The 17,108-nt window shown below is 42.6% G+C and overlaps 1 protein-coding gene across 4 annotated transcripts in view; it reads left to right on the forward strand.

The window, feature by feature from the left end:
• EFR3A (EFR3 homolog A) overlaps window positions 1–17,108 on the forward strand; it is a 161,882-nt gene that overhangs the window by 120,376 nt on the left and 24,398 nt on the right. For all 4 annotated transcript variants that reach the window (XM_056522771.1, XM_056522769.1, XM_056522770.1 and 1 more), the window contains 4 exons: window positions 3,837–3,912; window positions 5,264–5,425; window positions 8,946–9,077; window positions 13,090–13,157. In XM_056522771.1, the coding sequence (XP_056378746.1) occupies window positions 3,837–3,912; window positions 5,264–5,425; window positions 8,946–9,077; window positions 13,090–13,157 (438 nt within the window). The remainder of the gene's footprint in view (window positions 1–3,836; window positions 3,913–5,263; window positions 5,426–8,945; window positions 9,078–13,089; window positions 13,158–17,108) is intronic.

The raw sequence follows: 17,108 nt of genomic DNA on the forward strand, positions 1-17,108 counted from the left end.
TTTTATAGACATATTTGGTATCGCCGCGTGCGTAAATGTCCGAACTATTAAAATAAACTGTTAATGATCCCGTACGGTTAACGGCGTGAACGAAGAAAAAAAAAAGTCAAAAATTCCTACTTTTTTAATACATGTTATTAAAAAAAAAATTATAAAAAATGTATTAAAAGTTTTTTATATGCAAATGTGGTATCAAAAAAAAGTACAGATCATGGCGCAAAAAATGAGCCCCCATACCGCCGCTTATACGGAAAAATAAAAAAGTTATAGAGGTCATCAAAATAAAGGGATTATAAACGTACTAATTTTGGTTAAAAAGCTTGTGATTTTTTTTAAGCGCAACAATAATATAAAAGTATGTAATAATGGGTATCATTTTAATTGTATTGACCCTCAGAATAAAGAACACACGTCATTTTTACCATAAATTGTACGGCGTGAAAACGAAACCTTCCAAAATTAGCAAAATTGCGTTTTTCGTTTTAATTTCCTCACAAAAATAGTGTTTTTTGGTTGCGCCATACATTTTATGATATAATGAGTTATGTCATTACAAAGGGCAATTGGTCGCGCAAAAAACAAGCCCTCATACTAGTCTGTGGATGAAAATATAAAAGAGTTATGATTTTTAGAAGGCGAGGAGGAAAAAATGAAAACGTAAAAATTAAATTGTCTGAGTCCTTAAGGCCAAAATGGGCTGAGTCCTTAAGGGGTTAAAGGGGTACTTCAATTTTTTTTTTAGATCAACTGGTGCCAGAAAGTTAAACAGATTTGTAAATGACTTCTATTAAAAAATCTTAATCCTTCCTGTACTTATTAGCTGTTGAATGCACCACAGAAAGTTCTTTTCTTTTTGAATGTCCTTTCTCTCTGACCACAGTGCTCTCTGCTGACACCTCTGTCCGTATCAGAAACTGTCAAGAGTAGGAGAGGTTTTCTATGGGGATTTTCTCCTGCTCTGGACAGTTCCTGACATGGACAGAGGTGTCAGCAGAGAGCACTGTGGTCAGACAGAAAGGAAAATAACTTTCTGTGGAGCATACAACAGCTGATAAGTACTGGAAGGATTAAGTTTTTTTTTTTAATAGAAGTAATTTACAAATCTGTTTAACTTTCTGGCACCAGTTGATTAAAAAAAAAATGTTTTCCAGGGGAGTACCCCTTTAACACACAACGCATTTCGCAGATTTCCTCAGTCCTCCTTAAAATGGTTACAAATTGGGATTTGGGTTTTTTTATGAAATTTTATTTGTGGCCCCGGCAGCTTTTTCGTCTCCATTATCGGCTTCATTGAGTGCGTCATTTGTATTTTTACTTAATGAGAAATGCTTTTACGCCCTGCAAAAATCCACAGTGCCGGAGAAGCCGACTTTATAATTATTGTGACAGCTCCTTTCCCGAAGATTGAAAAGGCAGCGTAATTGCTGAACATGCTTATAATTACCAGTTAATATTTTATAGAGGGCCCGCTACTCCCCCCCCCCCCCCCCCCCCCCCCCCCCCTCATGTACTCGGACTGGAATAGTTTACTGAGCCGGGTGTTGTATGCGCCATGAATTACTGGTAAGCGAGCCACTTTTTATTAGGTACATCTTGTTAGTACCGGTGTGGTCTTCTGCTGCTGTAGCCCATCTGCTTCAAGGTTTGACGAGTTGTGGGGTCAGAGGCGTCATTCTGCATACATCGGTAACAAGTGATTATTTGACTTACTGTTGCTTTTCTGTCATCTTGAACCAGTCTGCCCGTTCTCCTCTAACATCAACATGGCATTTTCCTCCACACAACTGCAGCTCACTGGATATATATATATATTTTATTTTATTTTATTTTTTTGGACCGTCGTTCTCTTTAACCCTAGAGATGGTTGTGTGTGAAAATCCCAATAGATCAGCAGTTTCTGAAATACTAAGACCAGCCTGTCTGGCAGTAACAACCATACCACGTTCAAAGCCGCTCAAAGGGGTACTCCGGTGGAAAACTTTTTCTTTTTTAAATCATCTGGTGGCAGAAAGTTAAACAGATTTGTAAATTACTTCTATTAAAAAATCTTAATCCTTCCAGTACTTATTAGCTGCTGAATACTACAGAGGAAATTATTTTTGGAACACAGTGCTCTCTGCTGACATCACGAGCACAGTGCTCTCTGCTGACATCTCTGTCCATTTTAGGAACTGTCCAGAGCAGCATATGTTTGCTATGGGGATTTTCTCCTTCTCTGGTTAGTTCTTAAAATGGACAGAGGTGTCAGCAGAGAGCACTGTGCTCATGATGTCAGCAGAGAGCACTGGGTTCCAAAAAGAAAAGAATTTCCTCTGTAGTATTCAGCAGCTAATAAGTACTGGAAGGATTAAGATTTTTTTAATAGAAGTAATTTACAAATCTGTTTAACTTTCTGCCACCAGTTGATAAAAAAAATAAAATAAAAATTTTTTTCCACCGGAGTACCCCTTTAAATCCCCTTTCTTCCCCAATCTGATGCTGGGTTTGAACTTCAGCCAGTTGTCTTGACCACGTCTACGTGCCTCAATGCACTAGGTTGCTGCCATGTGATTGACTGATTGGCTCTTTGCATTAACAAGCAACTGAACAATTGTACCTAATATTGTGGCCGGTGAGTTCCATGGTTCGGTAACCTATAGGAAGTGTCTCCTGCGTCCGGCTCACTCTGACCATCCACTCTCTACACCCAACAACTACAACTCCCATTGTTTCCACCTACATACCACAGGCCTATATTTTATGCTTCTTGACTTCACTTTTTTACCTCTAGATTGGTTTTTCCCAACCAGTGTGCCTCCAGCTGTTGCAAAACCACAACTCCCAGCATGCCCGGACAGCCGAAGGCACACTGGTTGGGATAAGCTGACCTTTAAGGACAGGGAGGGACCAAATCTGCTTCCTGGCACATCTTTCCTTGTAGATTATGTCCCTTATCCATGCTGAGAGGGGTACACCACCCCTATACATCTTAGCCCCTATCCAAAAGATAAGTGATAAATTGTCTGATCGCGAGGGTCCGGCCACTGGAAACCCACCCCGCCACCCCCTGCGATCTTCACCGCGGCACCCGTAATCTGATGCGAATTCTGCTCCGTGACGGGTGACGTCCCCCATCCCAAAGACGTAAATGGACGGAGTGTGGCATGACGTCACGCACACGGAAGCCCCAAGCTTCGGTGTTCAGTAAGTCTATGGGGCCGGCCTGAGGATGGGGGAGGGGGTCCCAGCGGCCAGATAGGAGATAAAATGTTTATGTCTGACATATATTCCCATTACAATCCCTGGGGTGAGTATTGAGGGCGATGTAGGAGCGTGACACGCACGGCTGAAGACAGTGGGGGAGATTTATCATAACCCGTGCAGAGGAAAAGTTGTCAAGTTGCCCATAGCAACCAAACAATCTGCTTGGTTGCTATGGGCAATGTGACAACTTTTCCCCTGCACGAGTTATGATAAATCTCTCCCACTGTCTCTAGTAATACTATGGGGGGGAGGTTTATCAAAACCTGTCCAGAGGGAAAGTTGCTGAGTTGTCCATAGCAACCAATCAGATCACTTCTTTCATTTTTGAAAAGGCCTGTGAAAAATGAAAGCAGCGATCTGATTGGTTGCTATGGGCAACTGGGCAACGTTTCCACTGGACAGGTTTTGATAAATCTCCCCCATTGTGTTCCTTGTAGGAGTCATGAGATAAGAGGATGATACCTGTGACCCGTCATTTTGCACCTGTCATATATATATATACTGTATGTATGTATATATATATATATATATATATATATATATAAATATATATATTTATATATTTATATATTTTTTACTTTATTTACCCCCAGAATAATTCCAGATGTTGCCGATCTTAAAATTAAACGTGAGAAAATCAGCCGACAGGATGTGAACTTCGTGAAAAAGGTGAGCGCGTGCCCTGTGTCCGAAAACTATACGCACAACTCCTGCAGACCTCAGACCTGAAATCTGTCTCCTCTCTATTTGCTGAGCCGTCAAAGTATTTTTCGTTTCCGATTGTTCCCTGCCATTTAACGGGGCGCTCCGCATGAAAAAAAAAAATCAAATAAACTGGTGCTAGTTATAAAGATTTGTAAATTACTTTAAAGGGGTATTCCAGGAAAAAACTTTTTTTTTATAAATCAACTGGCTCCAGAAAGATAAACAGATTTGTAAATTACTTCTATTAAAAAATCCTAATCCTTTCAGTACTTATGAGCTACTGAAGTTAAGGTTGTTCTTTTCTGTCTAAGTGCTCTCTTATCACACCTGTCTCGGGAACCGCCCAGTTTAGAAGCAAATCCCCATAGCAAACCTCTTCTACTCTGTGCAGTTCCCGAGACAAGCAGAGATGTCAGCAGAGAGCACTGTTGCCAGACAGAAAACAACAACTCAACTTCAGCAGCTGATAATTATTGAAAGGATTAAGATTTTTTAATAGAAGTAATTTACAAATCTGTTTAACTTTCTGGAGCCAGTTGATATATAAAAAAATTTTTTTCCTGGATAACCCCTTTAAAAATCTTAATCTTTTCAGTACTTATCAGCTGCTGTATACGACAAAAGAAGTTGTGTAGTTCTTTCCAGTCTGACCACTGTGCTCTCTTGTGACACCTCTGTCCTTTTTATGAACTGTATAGGGCAGGATCAAATCCCCATAGCAAACCTCTCCTGCTCCGGACAGTTCCTGACATGGACAGAGGTGTCAGCAGAGAGCACTGTGGTCAGACTGGAAAGGACTATACAGCAGCAGCGTATAAGTACTGGAAGGATTAAGATTTTTATTTCGAAATAATTTACCAATCTGTATAACTTTCTGGCACCAGTTAATTTAAAAAATATATTTTTCCCTCTGGATTACCCCTTTTAAAGGAGTACTGCAGTAAAGGACAATTTATCCCCCATTTAAGGGGCCACTCCATTCAACTTTGTGAGCATGATGAAGCTAGGGAAGCGCCTTACTCCGCTATCTTCATCAGGCCCTTAGTGATGAATGACCGGGGAGTGCACATGTGTGACCAACCCTGCTTGTAAGTTATTCAGCACTGTAATGAAGAAAGTTGTGTCCCTGTAGCAGAGGGTGTGCGGAGGGTCACACATCGCTACAAGGACACAGTTTTCTTCATTACACTGTGACTGCTGGCAGCGCATCCTAAGCGTCAAATACGATGCGGATGTGCTGTGTTACCCTGCCCTGAGGTTTCAGACGTAGATCCGTTACTTTGCGCTATTAACTTATCACTATGTCCGTGTGCAGCACGGCCAGCAGCTGTACAGGCACGTATACCTGGGCTGCAAGGAAGAGGACAACATACACAAGAACTACGAGCTTCTCTATACCACCCTGGCGCTGGTGACCATCGAGCTGGCCAATGAAGAAGTGGTCATCGACCTGATACGTGTGGCTATTGCATTGCAGGTATGTGTTTATGGTTTATATATCTTTCATATATCTATCACAGCTTTGTTACTCTAATGCAGTGTGTCCTAACCAGCGAGCCCACAGCTGTTGCAAAACTACAACTCCCAGAAAACTCAAAGCTTAGCTCCCCTCTCCAGCTCTTGCAATGCATTGTTTCCCAACCAGTGTGCCCCCAGCTGTTGCAAAATTACAACTCCCAGCAAACTCACAGCTTAGCACCCTTCTCCAGCTGTTGCAATGCATTGTTTCCCAACCAGTGTGCCCCAGCTGTTGCAAAACTACAACTCCCAGCATGCCCGGACGGCCGTTGGCTGTCCGGGCATGCTGGGAGTTGTAGTTTTGCTACAGCTGAAGGCACACTGGTTAGGAAACACTAGTCTAATGCAAAGTTTAAAGGGGTATGCCAGGAAAAAACTTTTTTTTATATATCAACTGGCTCCCGAAAGTTAAGCAGATTTGTAAATTACTTCTATTAAAAAATCTTAATCCTTTCAGTACTTATGAGCTTCTGAAGTTGAGTTGTTCTTTTCTGTCTAAGTGCTCTCCAATGACACGTGTCTCGGGAACTGCCCAGTTTAGAAACAAATCCCCATAGCAAACCTCTACTAAACTGGGCGGTTCCCGAGACACGTGTCATCAGAGAGCCCTTAGACAGAAAAGAACAACCTTAACTTCAGAAGCTCATAAGTACTGAAAGGATTAAGATTTTTTAATAGAAGTAATTTACAAATCTGTATAACTTTCTGGAGCCAGTTGATATATAAAAAATTTTTTTTTCCTGGATAACCCCTTTAAAGAGTACCTCTCATGATCTTGTTAAATGTTATAATCCTCCCAGGTCACTGCCCCCATCATGATAAACCACCTCCTGCCTTTATTTTTATTATTTGTTAGTTTTCTACCTTGATATTGCTCTGTATTTTCTGCTCAGACTCAGTCAGATTCACAGACTGGGAAGGGACGTTCCCCAGCAGGCGTGACATCATCTGAAGCCATACAGGGGAGAACTTCCTCCCTCACTTTGCTACACAAAGCCCAGAGCAGTTCAGTGTGAGATGAGCTATGATTGGTTATGGCTGTGGACCCCCCCCCCCCCCCTTTCCCCCTCCTCCTCAGCATTTCCTGATTTTGGACTTCAGGAGTCCAAAGTCTGTGCAAGAAATAGGGGAAATGTGCTCTGGACAAGTAGGGAGACACCTAGTGGCAGATTTTTTTAACCCCTTAAGGACCAAGGACGTACCGGTACGTCCTTGGTCCTGCTCTCCTGATATAACGCGGGGTTACACAGTAACCCGGCGTCATATCACGGCGGGCCCGGCGTCATAGTGAAGCCGGGACCCGCCTCTAATAGCGCGCAGCGCCAATCGCGGCTAAAAGTGAAAGTGAAAGTTGCCGGCTAGCTCAGTCGGGCTGTTCGGGATAGCCGCGGCTAATCGCAACATCCCGAACAGCTGACAGAACTACCTGCCTCCTCGCTGTCCGATAGCCGAATGACTGCTCAGTGCCTGAGATCCAGCAGCGGCAGAATCGTTGATCACTGGTTTCTTATGAGAAACCAGTGTTCAATGATGAAGATCAGTGTGTGCAGTGTTATAGGTCCCTATGGGATAACAATGATCAGTGTGTGCAGTGTTATAGGTCCCTATGGGATAACAATGATCAGTGTGTGCAGTGTTATAGGTCCCTATGGGATAACAATGATCAGTGTGTGCAGTGTTATAGGTCCCTATGGGATAACAATGATCAGTGTGTGCAGTGTTATAGGTCCCTATGGGATAACAATGATCAGTGTGCGCAGTGTTATAGGTCCCTATGGGACCTATAACACTGCAAAAAAAAAGTGAATAAAGATCATTTAACTCCTCCCCTATTAAAAGTTTGAATCACCCCCCTTTTCCAATAAAAAAAAAAAACACAGTGTAAATAAAAATAAACATATATGGTATCACCACGTGCGGAAATGTATGAATTATAAAAATATATCATTATTTAAACCGCTCGGTCAATGGCGTGCGCGCAAAAAAATTCTAAAGTCCAAAATAGTGCATTTTTGGTCACTTTTTATATCATTTAAAAATGATCAATAAGTCCTATCAATGCAAAAATGGTACCGTTAAAAACTTCAGATCACGGCGCAAAAAATGAGCCCTCATTCCGCCCCATACACGGAAAAATAAAAAAGTTATAGGGGTCAGAAAATGACAATTTTTAACGTATTAATTTTCCTGCATGTAGTTATGATTTTTTCCAGAAGTCCGACAAAATCAAATCTATATAAGTAGGGGATCATTTTAACCGTATGGACCTACAGAATAAAGATAAGGTGTCAGTTTTACCGAAAAATGTACTACGTAGAAACGGAAGCCCCCAAAAGTTACAAAACAGCGGTTTTTTTTTTCAATTTTGTCGCACAATGATTTTTTTTTTCTGTTTCACCGTAGATTTTTGGGCAAAATGACTGATGTAATTACAAAGTAGAATTGGTGGCGCAAAAAATAAGCCCTCATATGGATTTTTAGGTGCAAAATTGAAAGTTACGATTTTTTAAAGGCAAGGAGCAAAAAACGAAAATGCAAAAACGGAAAAAAACCCGGTCCTTAAGGGGTTAAACACCAAAAAAACATAAAACTTCATTTTTTTTTTTTTTTTAAACTGAGTACATTAGAAAGATTTTTTTTTTTACCGTAAGGAGTGCAATATCAAAAATTCTTTTAATGAGAGTGCCTATTTAAAGGGGTACTCCGGTGAAAACCTTTTTTCTTTTAAATCCACTGGTGCCAGAAAGTTAAACAGATTTGTAAATTACTATTATTAAAAATTTTTAATCCTTCCTGTACTTATTAGCTGCTGAATACTACAGAGGAAATTCTTTTCTTTTTGGAATTCTCTCTGATGACATCGCGAGCACAGTTCTCTCTGCTGACGTCATAATAATAATAACAATAATAACTTTTTATTTATTGTTGTCCTTAGTGGGATTTGAACCCAAGGCCCCAGCACTGCAAGGCAGCAGTGCTAACCACTGAGCCACCATGCTGCCCATACATCTGCTATGCACGGTTGCTAAAATGGACAGAGATGTCAGCAGAGAGCACTGTGCTCGTGATGTCATCAGTGTTCCAAAAAGAAAGGAATTTCCTCTGTAGCATTCAGCAGCTACTATGTACTGGAAGGATTAAGATTTTTTAATAGAAGTAATTTACAAATATGTTTAACTTTCTGGCACCAGTTGATTTAAAAGAAAAAAGGTTTTCACCGGAGTATCCCTTTAAGATCTGCAGCCCTAGACACTTATCTCCTATCCGCAGGATCAGCAGGACCCCCCCGCGATCAGACACTTATCCCATAGCTTGCGGATAGGGGATTAGTGTCTAAGACTGCAGTATGCCTTTAAAAATTGCCTGCAGCTACAACTAGGGAAAGCTGTGTTAATGCAGAGTATAATGTATGAGCAGTATGCAGCACTTCTACCGTACTGTCAGACCTCATCTCACTTCTCATGATATTCTTCCCACAGGACATGGCAATCACCAATGAAGACAACCTGCAGATGTTCAGCCGCTGCAGCATCATGGCCCTGGTTGCAGCGTATCTCAACTTCCTCAGCCAAATGATTGCCGTTCCTGCGTTTTGCCAGCACGTCAGCAAGGTAATGATCTGGAATCTCTCATTTGTTTTTATTGCAGAAGATATATGAATTTAGAGATAATAATAATAATAATAAAAAATAGATTAAAAAAATAATAAATTAAAGAAAACCCATGTCTCTACAAATGTGAGGTACTACAATGCTCTCTGCTACATTCATGCATTCAGGCCTCTAAACTTTATTTGGGGGGGGAAGGAGGTAAAATCTGATTTTGGGGCCACAAACCTCAAAGATGTGCACCAAAAACTGTTTAAATGCTGCAGGATTTAACCCCTTAAGGCCCATTTTGACCTTAAAGACCAGGCCAATTTTCCTGTTTGCACTTTCATTTTTTCCTACTCCCCTTAAAGGGGTAGTCCAGTGGTGAAAAACGTATCCCCTATCCTAAGGATAGGGGATAAGTTTGAGATCGCGGGGGGTCCGACCGCTGGGGCCCCCTGTGATCTCTCTGTACGGGGGCCAGGCTCTCCGGCCAGATAGCGGGTGTCGACCCCCGCAACAGGCGGCGGCCGACACGCCCCCTCAATACATCTCTATGGCAGAGCCGGAGATTGCTGAAGGCAGCGCTTTGGCTCTGCCATAGAGTTGTATTGAGGGGGCGTGTCGGCCGCCGCTTCGTGCGGAAGGGGTCCCGCGGGCTTTTGGGGCTCCGTACAGGAGATCGCAGGGGGCTCCAGCGGTCGGACCCCACGCGATCTCAAACTTATCCCCTATCCTTAGGATAGTGGATAAGTAGTTCACCACTGGACTACTCCTTTAAGGCCCATTTTGACCTTAACCCCTTAAGGACTCAGCCCATTTTGGCCTTAAAATTTAATTTTTACGTTTTCATTTTTTCCTCCTCGCCTTCTAAAAATCATAACTCTTTTATATTTTCATCGCCAGACTAGTATGGGGGCTTGTTTTTTGCGCGACCAGTTGTCCTTTGTAATGACATAACTCATTATATCATAAAATGTATGGCGCAACCAAAAAACACTATTTTTGTGGGGAAATTAAAACGAAAAACGCAATTTTGCTAATTTTGGAAGGTTTCGTTTTCACGCCGTACAATTTATGGTAAAAATGACGTGTGTTCTTTATTCTGAGGGTCAATACGATTAAAATGATACCCATTATTACATACTTTTATATTATTGTTGCGCTTAAAAAAAATCACAAACTTTTTAACCAAATTAGTACGTTTATAATCCCTTTATTTTGATGACCTCTAACTTTTTTATTTTTCCGTATAAGCGGCGGTATGGGGGCTCATTTTTTGCGGCATGATCTGTACTTTTTTTTGATTCCACATTTGCATATAAAAAACTTTTAATAAATTTTTTATATTTTTTTTTAAATAAAATGTATTAAAAAAGTAGGAATTTTGGCCTTTTTTTTTTTTTTTTCGTTCACGCCGTTCACCGTACGGGATCATTAACATTTTATTTTAATAGTTCGGACATTTACACACGCGGCGATACCAAATATGTCTATAAAATTTATTTTTTACGCTTTTTGGGGGTAAAATAGGAAAAAACGGACGTTTTACTTTTTTATTGGGGGAGGGGATTTTTCACTTTTTTTTTACTTTTACTTTTAAATTTTTTTACACTTGAATAGTCCCCATAGGGGACTATTCATAGCAATACCATGATTGCTAATACTGATCTGTTCTATGTATAGGACATAGAACAGATCAGTGTTATCGGTCATCTTCTGCTCTGGTCTGCTCGATCACAGACCAGAGCAGGAGACGCCGGGAGACGCACGGAGGAAGGAGAGGGGACCTCCGTGCGGCGTTATGAATGATCGGATCCCCGCAGCAGCGCTGCGGGCGATCCGATCGTTCATTTAAATCGCGCACTGCCGCAGATGCCGGGATCTGTATTGATCCCGGCACCTGAGGGGTTAATGGCGGACGCCCGCGAGATCGCGGGCGTCGGCCATTGCCGACGGGTCCCTGGCTGCGATCAGCAGCCGGGATCAGCCGCACATGACACGGGCATCGCTCCGATGCCCGCGGTTATGCACAGGACGTAAATGTACGTCCTGGTGCGTTAAGTACCACCTCACCAGGACGTACATTTACGTCCTGCGTCCTTAAGGGGTTAAAGGGGTACTCCATTGGAAAACATTTTTTGTTTTTGTTTTTTTAAATCAGCTGGTGCCAAAAGTTAAACAGATTTGTGAATTACTTCTCTCAGCAGAGAGCACTGTGGTCAGACAGAAAGGAAATTAGAAAGTAAAGAACTTCCTGTGGATCATAACAGCAGCTCATAAGTACAGGAAGGATTAAGATTTTTTAATAGAAGTAACGCCCCTCACATAGACTTGTGTTGAGGGGGCGGGGCTATGACATCACACGCTCCTGGCTCCAGCGTTAGGAACAGTTTGTTCCAAACTCTGAGCAGCAGAGTACCCCTTTAAGGAAGGAGGTTGGCACAGGACGTTTTTATGTCTTTGTGGCTGCTCATATTTTGCTTCTGTACCTTGTGCAAAAATTTTACATTTAATAAAAAGATTCAGGGGGGGGGGAAGATCAGTGGGGCTTCAACAGTGACGGGAAAACTTCTAGGTTTAACTGATTTCCTTTTCAAACTGTTTATTTGGCTACAGATAGACACAACTATTGTTTATTTATTTGTTTTTTTGTGTCTTGAAGAAAAAGGCTCAAAAACAGCCCCTCTCCTCCATGTTGGTTTTTGGGCTGTTTCTTTTATTAAATAACAAGTTTTTATTTTATCCTCTGTGTTTTTCGCAGTACAATGATATGATATGTTTTTTTTTTTTTTGTTTTTTTTTCTGGTCTATTTTTTCCACCTATAGAAGAAGAAAAGCACCATATTTAAAAGAAAAGAAAAAACATACCGTATTTTTCGCCCTATAGGACGCACCGGCGTATAAGACGCACCCAATTTATAGGTGCAAAATCTAAAAAAATTAAGATTTTTAACCCAATAGTAGTCTTCAACCTGCGGACCTCCAGATGTTGCAAAACTACAACTCCCAGCATGCCCGGACAGCCAACGGCTGTCCGGGCATGCTGGGAGTTGTAGTTTTGCAACATCTGGAGGTCCGCAGATTGAAGACCACTGCATAGGAGGTAATACTCACGTGTCCCCGCCGCTCCGGACCCGTCACCGCTGCCCTGGATGTCGCTCCATCGCTGTCGCCGCGTCCCCGTCGCTCCGGAACGTCTCTGCTTCCGGCCGGGTATCCTCGCTCTCCGTCGCCGCCATCACGTCGTTACGCACGTACGAGACGACGTGATGACGAGGAAGGAGAGCGCCGGCCATACAGGGGATCCCTGAACGGAGAAGACACCGAGGAGGCAGGTAAGGTCCCTCCCGGTGTCCTGTAAGCACTAATCCGGCTATTCAGTCGGGCTGTTCGGGACCGCCGCGGTGAAATCGTGGCGGTCCCGAACAACCCGACTGAACAGCCGGGTTAGTGTCACTTTCCCTTCAGACGCGGCGGTCAGCTTTGATCGCCGCGTCTGAAGGGTTAATACAGGGCATCACCGCGATCGGTGATGTCCTGTATTAGCCGCGGGTCCCGGCCATTGATGGCCGCAGGGACCGCCGCGATAGGGGTGTATTCGCCGTATAAGACGCACCAACTTTTTCCCCCCCAGTTTAAGGAAGAAAAAGTGCGTCTTATACGGCGAAAAATACGGTACTTATAGCATGTGTTGAAATAAAAACAAAAAACTGAGCCTACAAACAAACGCATAAGAAAAAAATAATGTGCATCTGGTGTTTTGTACCTGTATTGACTCCCAGCTAATATCTGGCTGCAGCATTTTATTTTTTTTAAATGTTTTTATTTTATGTTTTTAGCTTTTTCCTTCTGTTAGGTCTCCCAGTTACAGTGTATATAAAGGGGACATTTGACTGTAAACCTATTTGCTTTGATCTGCTTGTTATATAACATTATTTTACACTGTCATCAAAATATTAGTCTTACTACTGAATATTGTAAAAAAAAAAAAAAAAATTATTAACAGGAATTAATGTATTTATTTCTTAAGGTCATAGAAACGAGGAACATGGATGCACCTTACTTTTTGCCAGAAGTCATATTCCGAGATAAATGCAGGTAATATTGTGACACCATCACATGTATGTTCTTATATAGGGGGTTATCTAGCCCTTTATCCCATTAAAGGGGTACTCCGTTGCTAGACATCTAGGGGATAAGATGTCTGATCACAGGGGTCCAGCCGCTGGGACCCCCCGTGATCTCCTTTCAAACACCCGGCGTGTTGAACATTATGCCCGGAACATTGTGTTCGGGAGGCCGTGGTCATGTTCTTAATGTTCAGGATGCCGGGTGTCTGCACGGAGACGCCACACATCCTCATGAATGGAGGGGGCGTGGCATGATGTCACAAGGGGGCGGGGCGGAACGTGACATCGCGACCATGGCATCTTGAACTGAGCATCCTGAACATAATGTTCAGAATGCCAGGTGGGTGTCTGCACTGAGATCGGGGGGGGGGGGGGGGCTTTGCATAAGGAAAAAGATGTCTAGCAACGGAGTACCCCTTTAAGGACAAGGGCTGTCTGGGCATGCTGGGAGTTGTAGTTTTGCAACATCTGGAGGCACACTGGTTGGGAAACACTGTTGGTGACATTTTTAAAAGAAATGATCGTATGACTAGAGTCACTTCACACAATGAGCTAAAACATCCGAGATACTTGAGGCTCCGAGAAGTACAGGACGCACAGATCCGGCTTTGTCTCATCAATAAAATTCCATCTATCTGTTATTTCCAAGAAAATGCTATTTCTAAGGAGCTGCGTGTGAGAGTCATCGAGGATTCCTGGTATAGAAATCAATAGTAAAGGGAACAATATGGTCAGGAGTGCTGAGCGTCCAGACAGGTCATATAAGATTACATACGTGTCTATCCGTACACTTCACACTTTATATTGTATTCCTACAACCACTGGCGTCAATTCTGCTCTCCCTACACTTAGAAGATGTCACCCAGCAACTTCATAGAAAACAGATCAACAGATATAACGCATCACTTGGTTTAACCCCTTAAGGACACAGCGATTTTATTTATTTATGTTTTGCCTTTTAATTTTTCTTCTACTTGCATTCTAATGGCCATAACTCTTTAAATTTTCCCTCTATGTGGCCATTTGAGGCTTTTTATTATGCGGGACCAATTGTACTTTGTAATACATCACTCATTTTATCACAACATTTTTTACACAGCTTTCTGACATCAGTTGATAGAATTAAAAGGGGTACTCCGGTGGAAATTTTTTTTTTTTGAGGTAAGCTCTGTTTTTTCCCCCTATCTGCTAACTGTCCACCTCTGTAGCTCTGAGCATGATACAGAGCTGATAGATTGTTAGCCCAACCACTATGACTCTTGAGCTTAGAAGAAAAACATGATTTTATAAATTAGCAAACATCCAATAGCTAAGAGATTGTTTTATCGCCCTATCTCTTATATACACATTGGTGTGCGCCCTAATATGTGCTTTTGCTTTTCTATGTTACTTTTGTGTTCAGGATACAAGCACTGGTAGCACACGTATGGATATTATTAGAGCCCACGATTTTTTGTTTTTGGTTCTCCTTACACACAGTCCTCCTCCATGCTTGAGATAAGTATTTCGGTAGGGCGCATCGCTTCCCGTTCCACGTTGGTCGCTCGCCTTATGTCCTGCTGTCGCACTTATTTCCTACCACGTTACATCTCCACTACACGAGCAGCTCCCCATCACTCTCCTTCTTGGTCAAATAGCCCTTACACAGCCTGGAGGTGTTTGGGGTCATTGTCCTGCTGAAAAATAAATGATGGTCCAACTAAACGCAAACCGGATGGAATAGCAGCCGCTGCAAGATGTTGTGGTAGCCATGCTGGGTCAGTATGCCTTCAATTCTGAATAAATCTCCAACAGTGTCAGCAGCAAAGCCCCCCCCCCCCCCCCACACCATCACACCTCCTCCTCCACACCATCACACCTGTGAAGTAAAAACCATTTCAGGTGACTACCTCTTGAAGCTCAACAAGAGTGTGCAAAGCAGTAATCAAAGCAAAAGGTGGCTACATTGAAGAACCTAGAATATGACATATTTTCAGTTGTTTCACACTTTTTTGTTATGTCTATAATTCCACATGTGTTAATTCATAGTTTTGATGCCTTCAGTGTGAATCTACAATTTTCATAGTCATGAAAATAAAGAAAACTCTGAATGAGAACTTTTGGACTGTACTGTATATAAATGAATATATCTTTTTTATTTTCACACCTCGTTTTTGCAATACAGTTCCTGTGTCAGGTTTTTGATAAAAAAAAAAAAAAAAAAAAAGGGATTCCTCAAAACCTGACTAAACTGTATCAAAACGTGTGTACAAATTTTTATCTGTATACGGTTTGAAAAATGATGTCCGGTTTCATCTGTTTTTTTAGAAAAAAAAAACTTATATGTTTTTTACTTTTCCATTATGAACAAGGCTTCACTTGTTTGATTGAAATTCCAAGGAAAAAAAACTGTGCAAACTCAATAACCGTATGGTGAAAACCGGATGGAACAGTACGCACATACGGTTCTGTACGGTTCCCATTGACTCCCAGGTTTAAAAAAAAAAAAAGTATAAGGTTTAATAGGGTTTTTCACCCGGACCAAAAACCATGATAGGCCACGGTTTTCTGTCCGGAAAAAAAAATGTGTAAAACCGTATGGTTTGAAAAATGGAGACAACTGTATACATTATGGTGCATACAGGTTTGAATGGGAAGTCTATGGGCACGGTTTTCTGTACGGTTGCATACGTTTTTTTCTTTTTATGAAACCATATGCCGAAACCGTATAGCAAGATCATGGTGTGAACCCACCCTAACAAGGATTCAGCTAAGAATTCTGAGGAAAGCCAGAACACCACAGAGTAAGTTGTTTCAGAATTGTAGGGAGTGAGACAGTATTATTTTGTATGACCCATTAATGATCATATATATATATATATATATATATATATCCCATTGTGGTTTGGTGGTGAAAAGGTTCCCCACCCCTGCTCTACCTGACCTGGAGAGACCTGCGATATTACTTTTTCTCTATCCGCTCCCAGACCATGGGTGTATGCTGCTGTCTCTAGGAGGTGTGACACTATGGCAAGAAAAAAAGGTCGGCTCCTCCCAGCAGGATATACCCGCCTCCAGGCCCTAAGCTAATCAGTTTAAGCTTAGTGTCTAAGGAGGTAGACACGGTCTGGAGTTCTCCACAGACCAGGTCTTATGTTTTTTGTTTTGTAAGTTAGGGACGTTTAGATTTTTATCTCCCTTTTCTTTCCTGTTTTCAGGTGGGGACTCAGGAACTGTGACTCACTGTTTCCCCATTGCGAGTAAGGGGGCACAGACATTGCGAATATGCGCTGTTCACCCCCTCTCGCCAACGGTCAGCGCCTGGGTTTGTACCTCATGGGTCGGGGTCACCCTATGTCTCTGCTCGCCTCACTCACACATGGTAGCCCGGCATGATGCAGGGACAAAAGCTGGCTGAAGACTTCATGAGGTAAGTCCGTCTGACTGAGGTGAGTATTTTTTCCCCCTTTTTCTTCCAGATAGGGACTTTCAGCCTCTGGAGACCCCCTATTTTGGCCCACTCTTGGTAGTCTGTATGGGGCCTGGCTTTAGGAACCTTGTTCCTCTTACGGGGTTCCTTTATTCTGGGGTGGGGGATGAATGTCTCCCGTTTTATAGCAGTGGTGTGGAACAGTCTGCATGAGGGAAATGTGTTTCACTGTAATGTTCTGCGGGCGCTCGGCTCAGCGGCCGCATATCGCGTCCGCCATATATCGCGTCCCAGCAGCGTGAGGCTGCTGGCGGGGTGCTCGCCCGCTACCGCCCCCTGTCATTATTCGGGTCTGCGAGCGGGCACCATTATTGGCCGCTTATCTCGTCCCTGTCGGCAGCGTACTGCTGCTGGCGGGGAGCTCGCCCGCTCCCTCCCCCTGTCATGCGCTCGGAGCTGGGAGAAAGTACGGGCGCTTTTATCGGCCGCCATAATCGCGGATGCTGGTGG

Source organism: Hyla sarda, chromosome 5 (genome assembly GCF_029499605.1).
Source record: "Hyla sarda isolate aHylSar1 chromosome 5, aHylSar1.hap1, whole genome shotgun sequence".
NCBI classification, from domain to species: Eukaryota; Metazoa; Chordata; class Amphibia; order Anura; family Hylidae; genus Hyla; species Hyla sarda.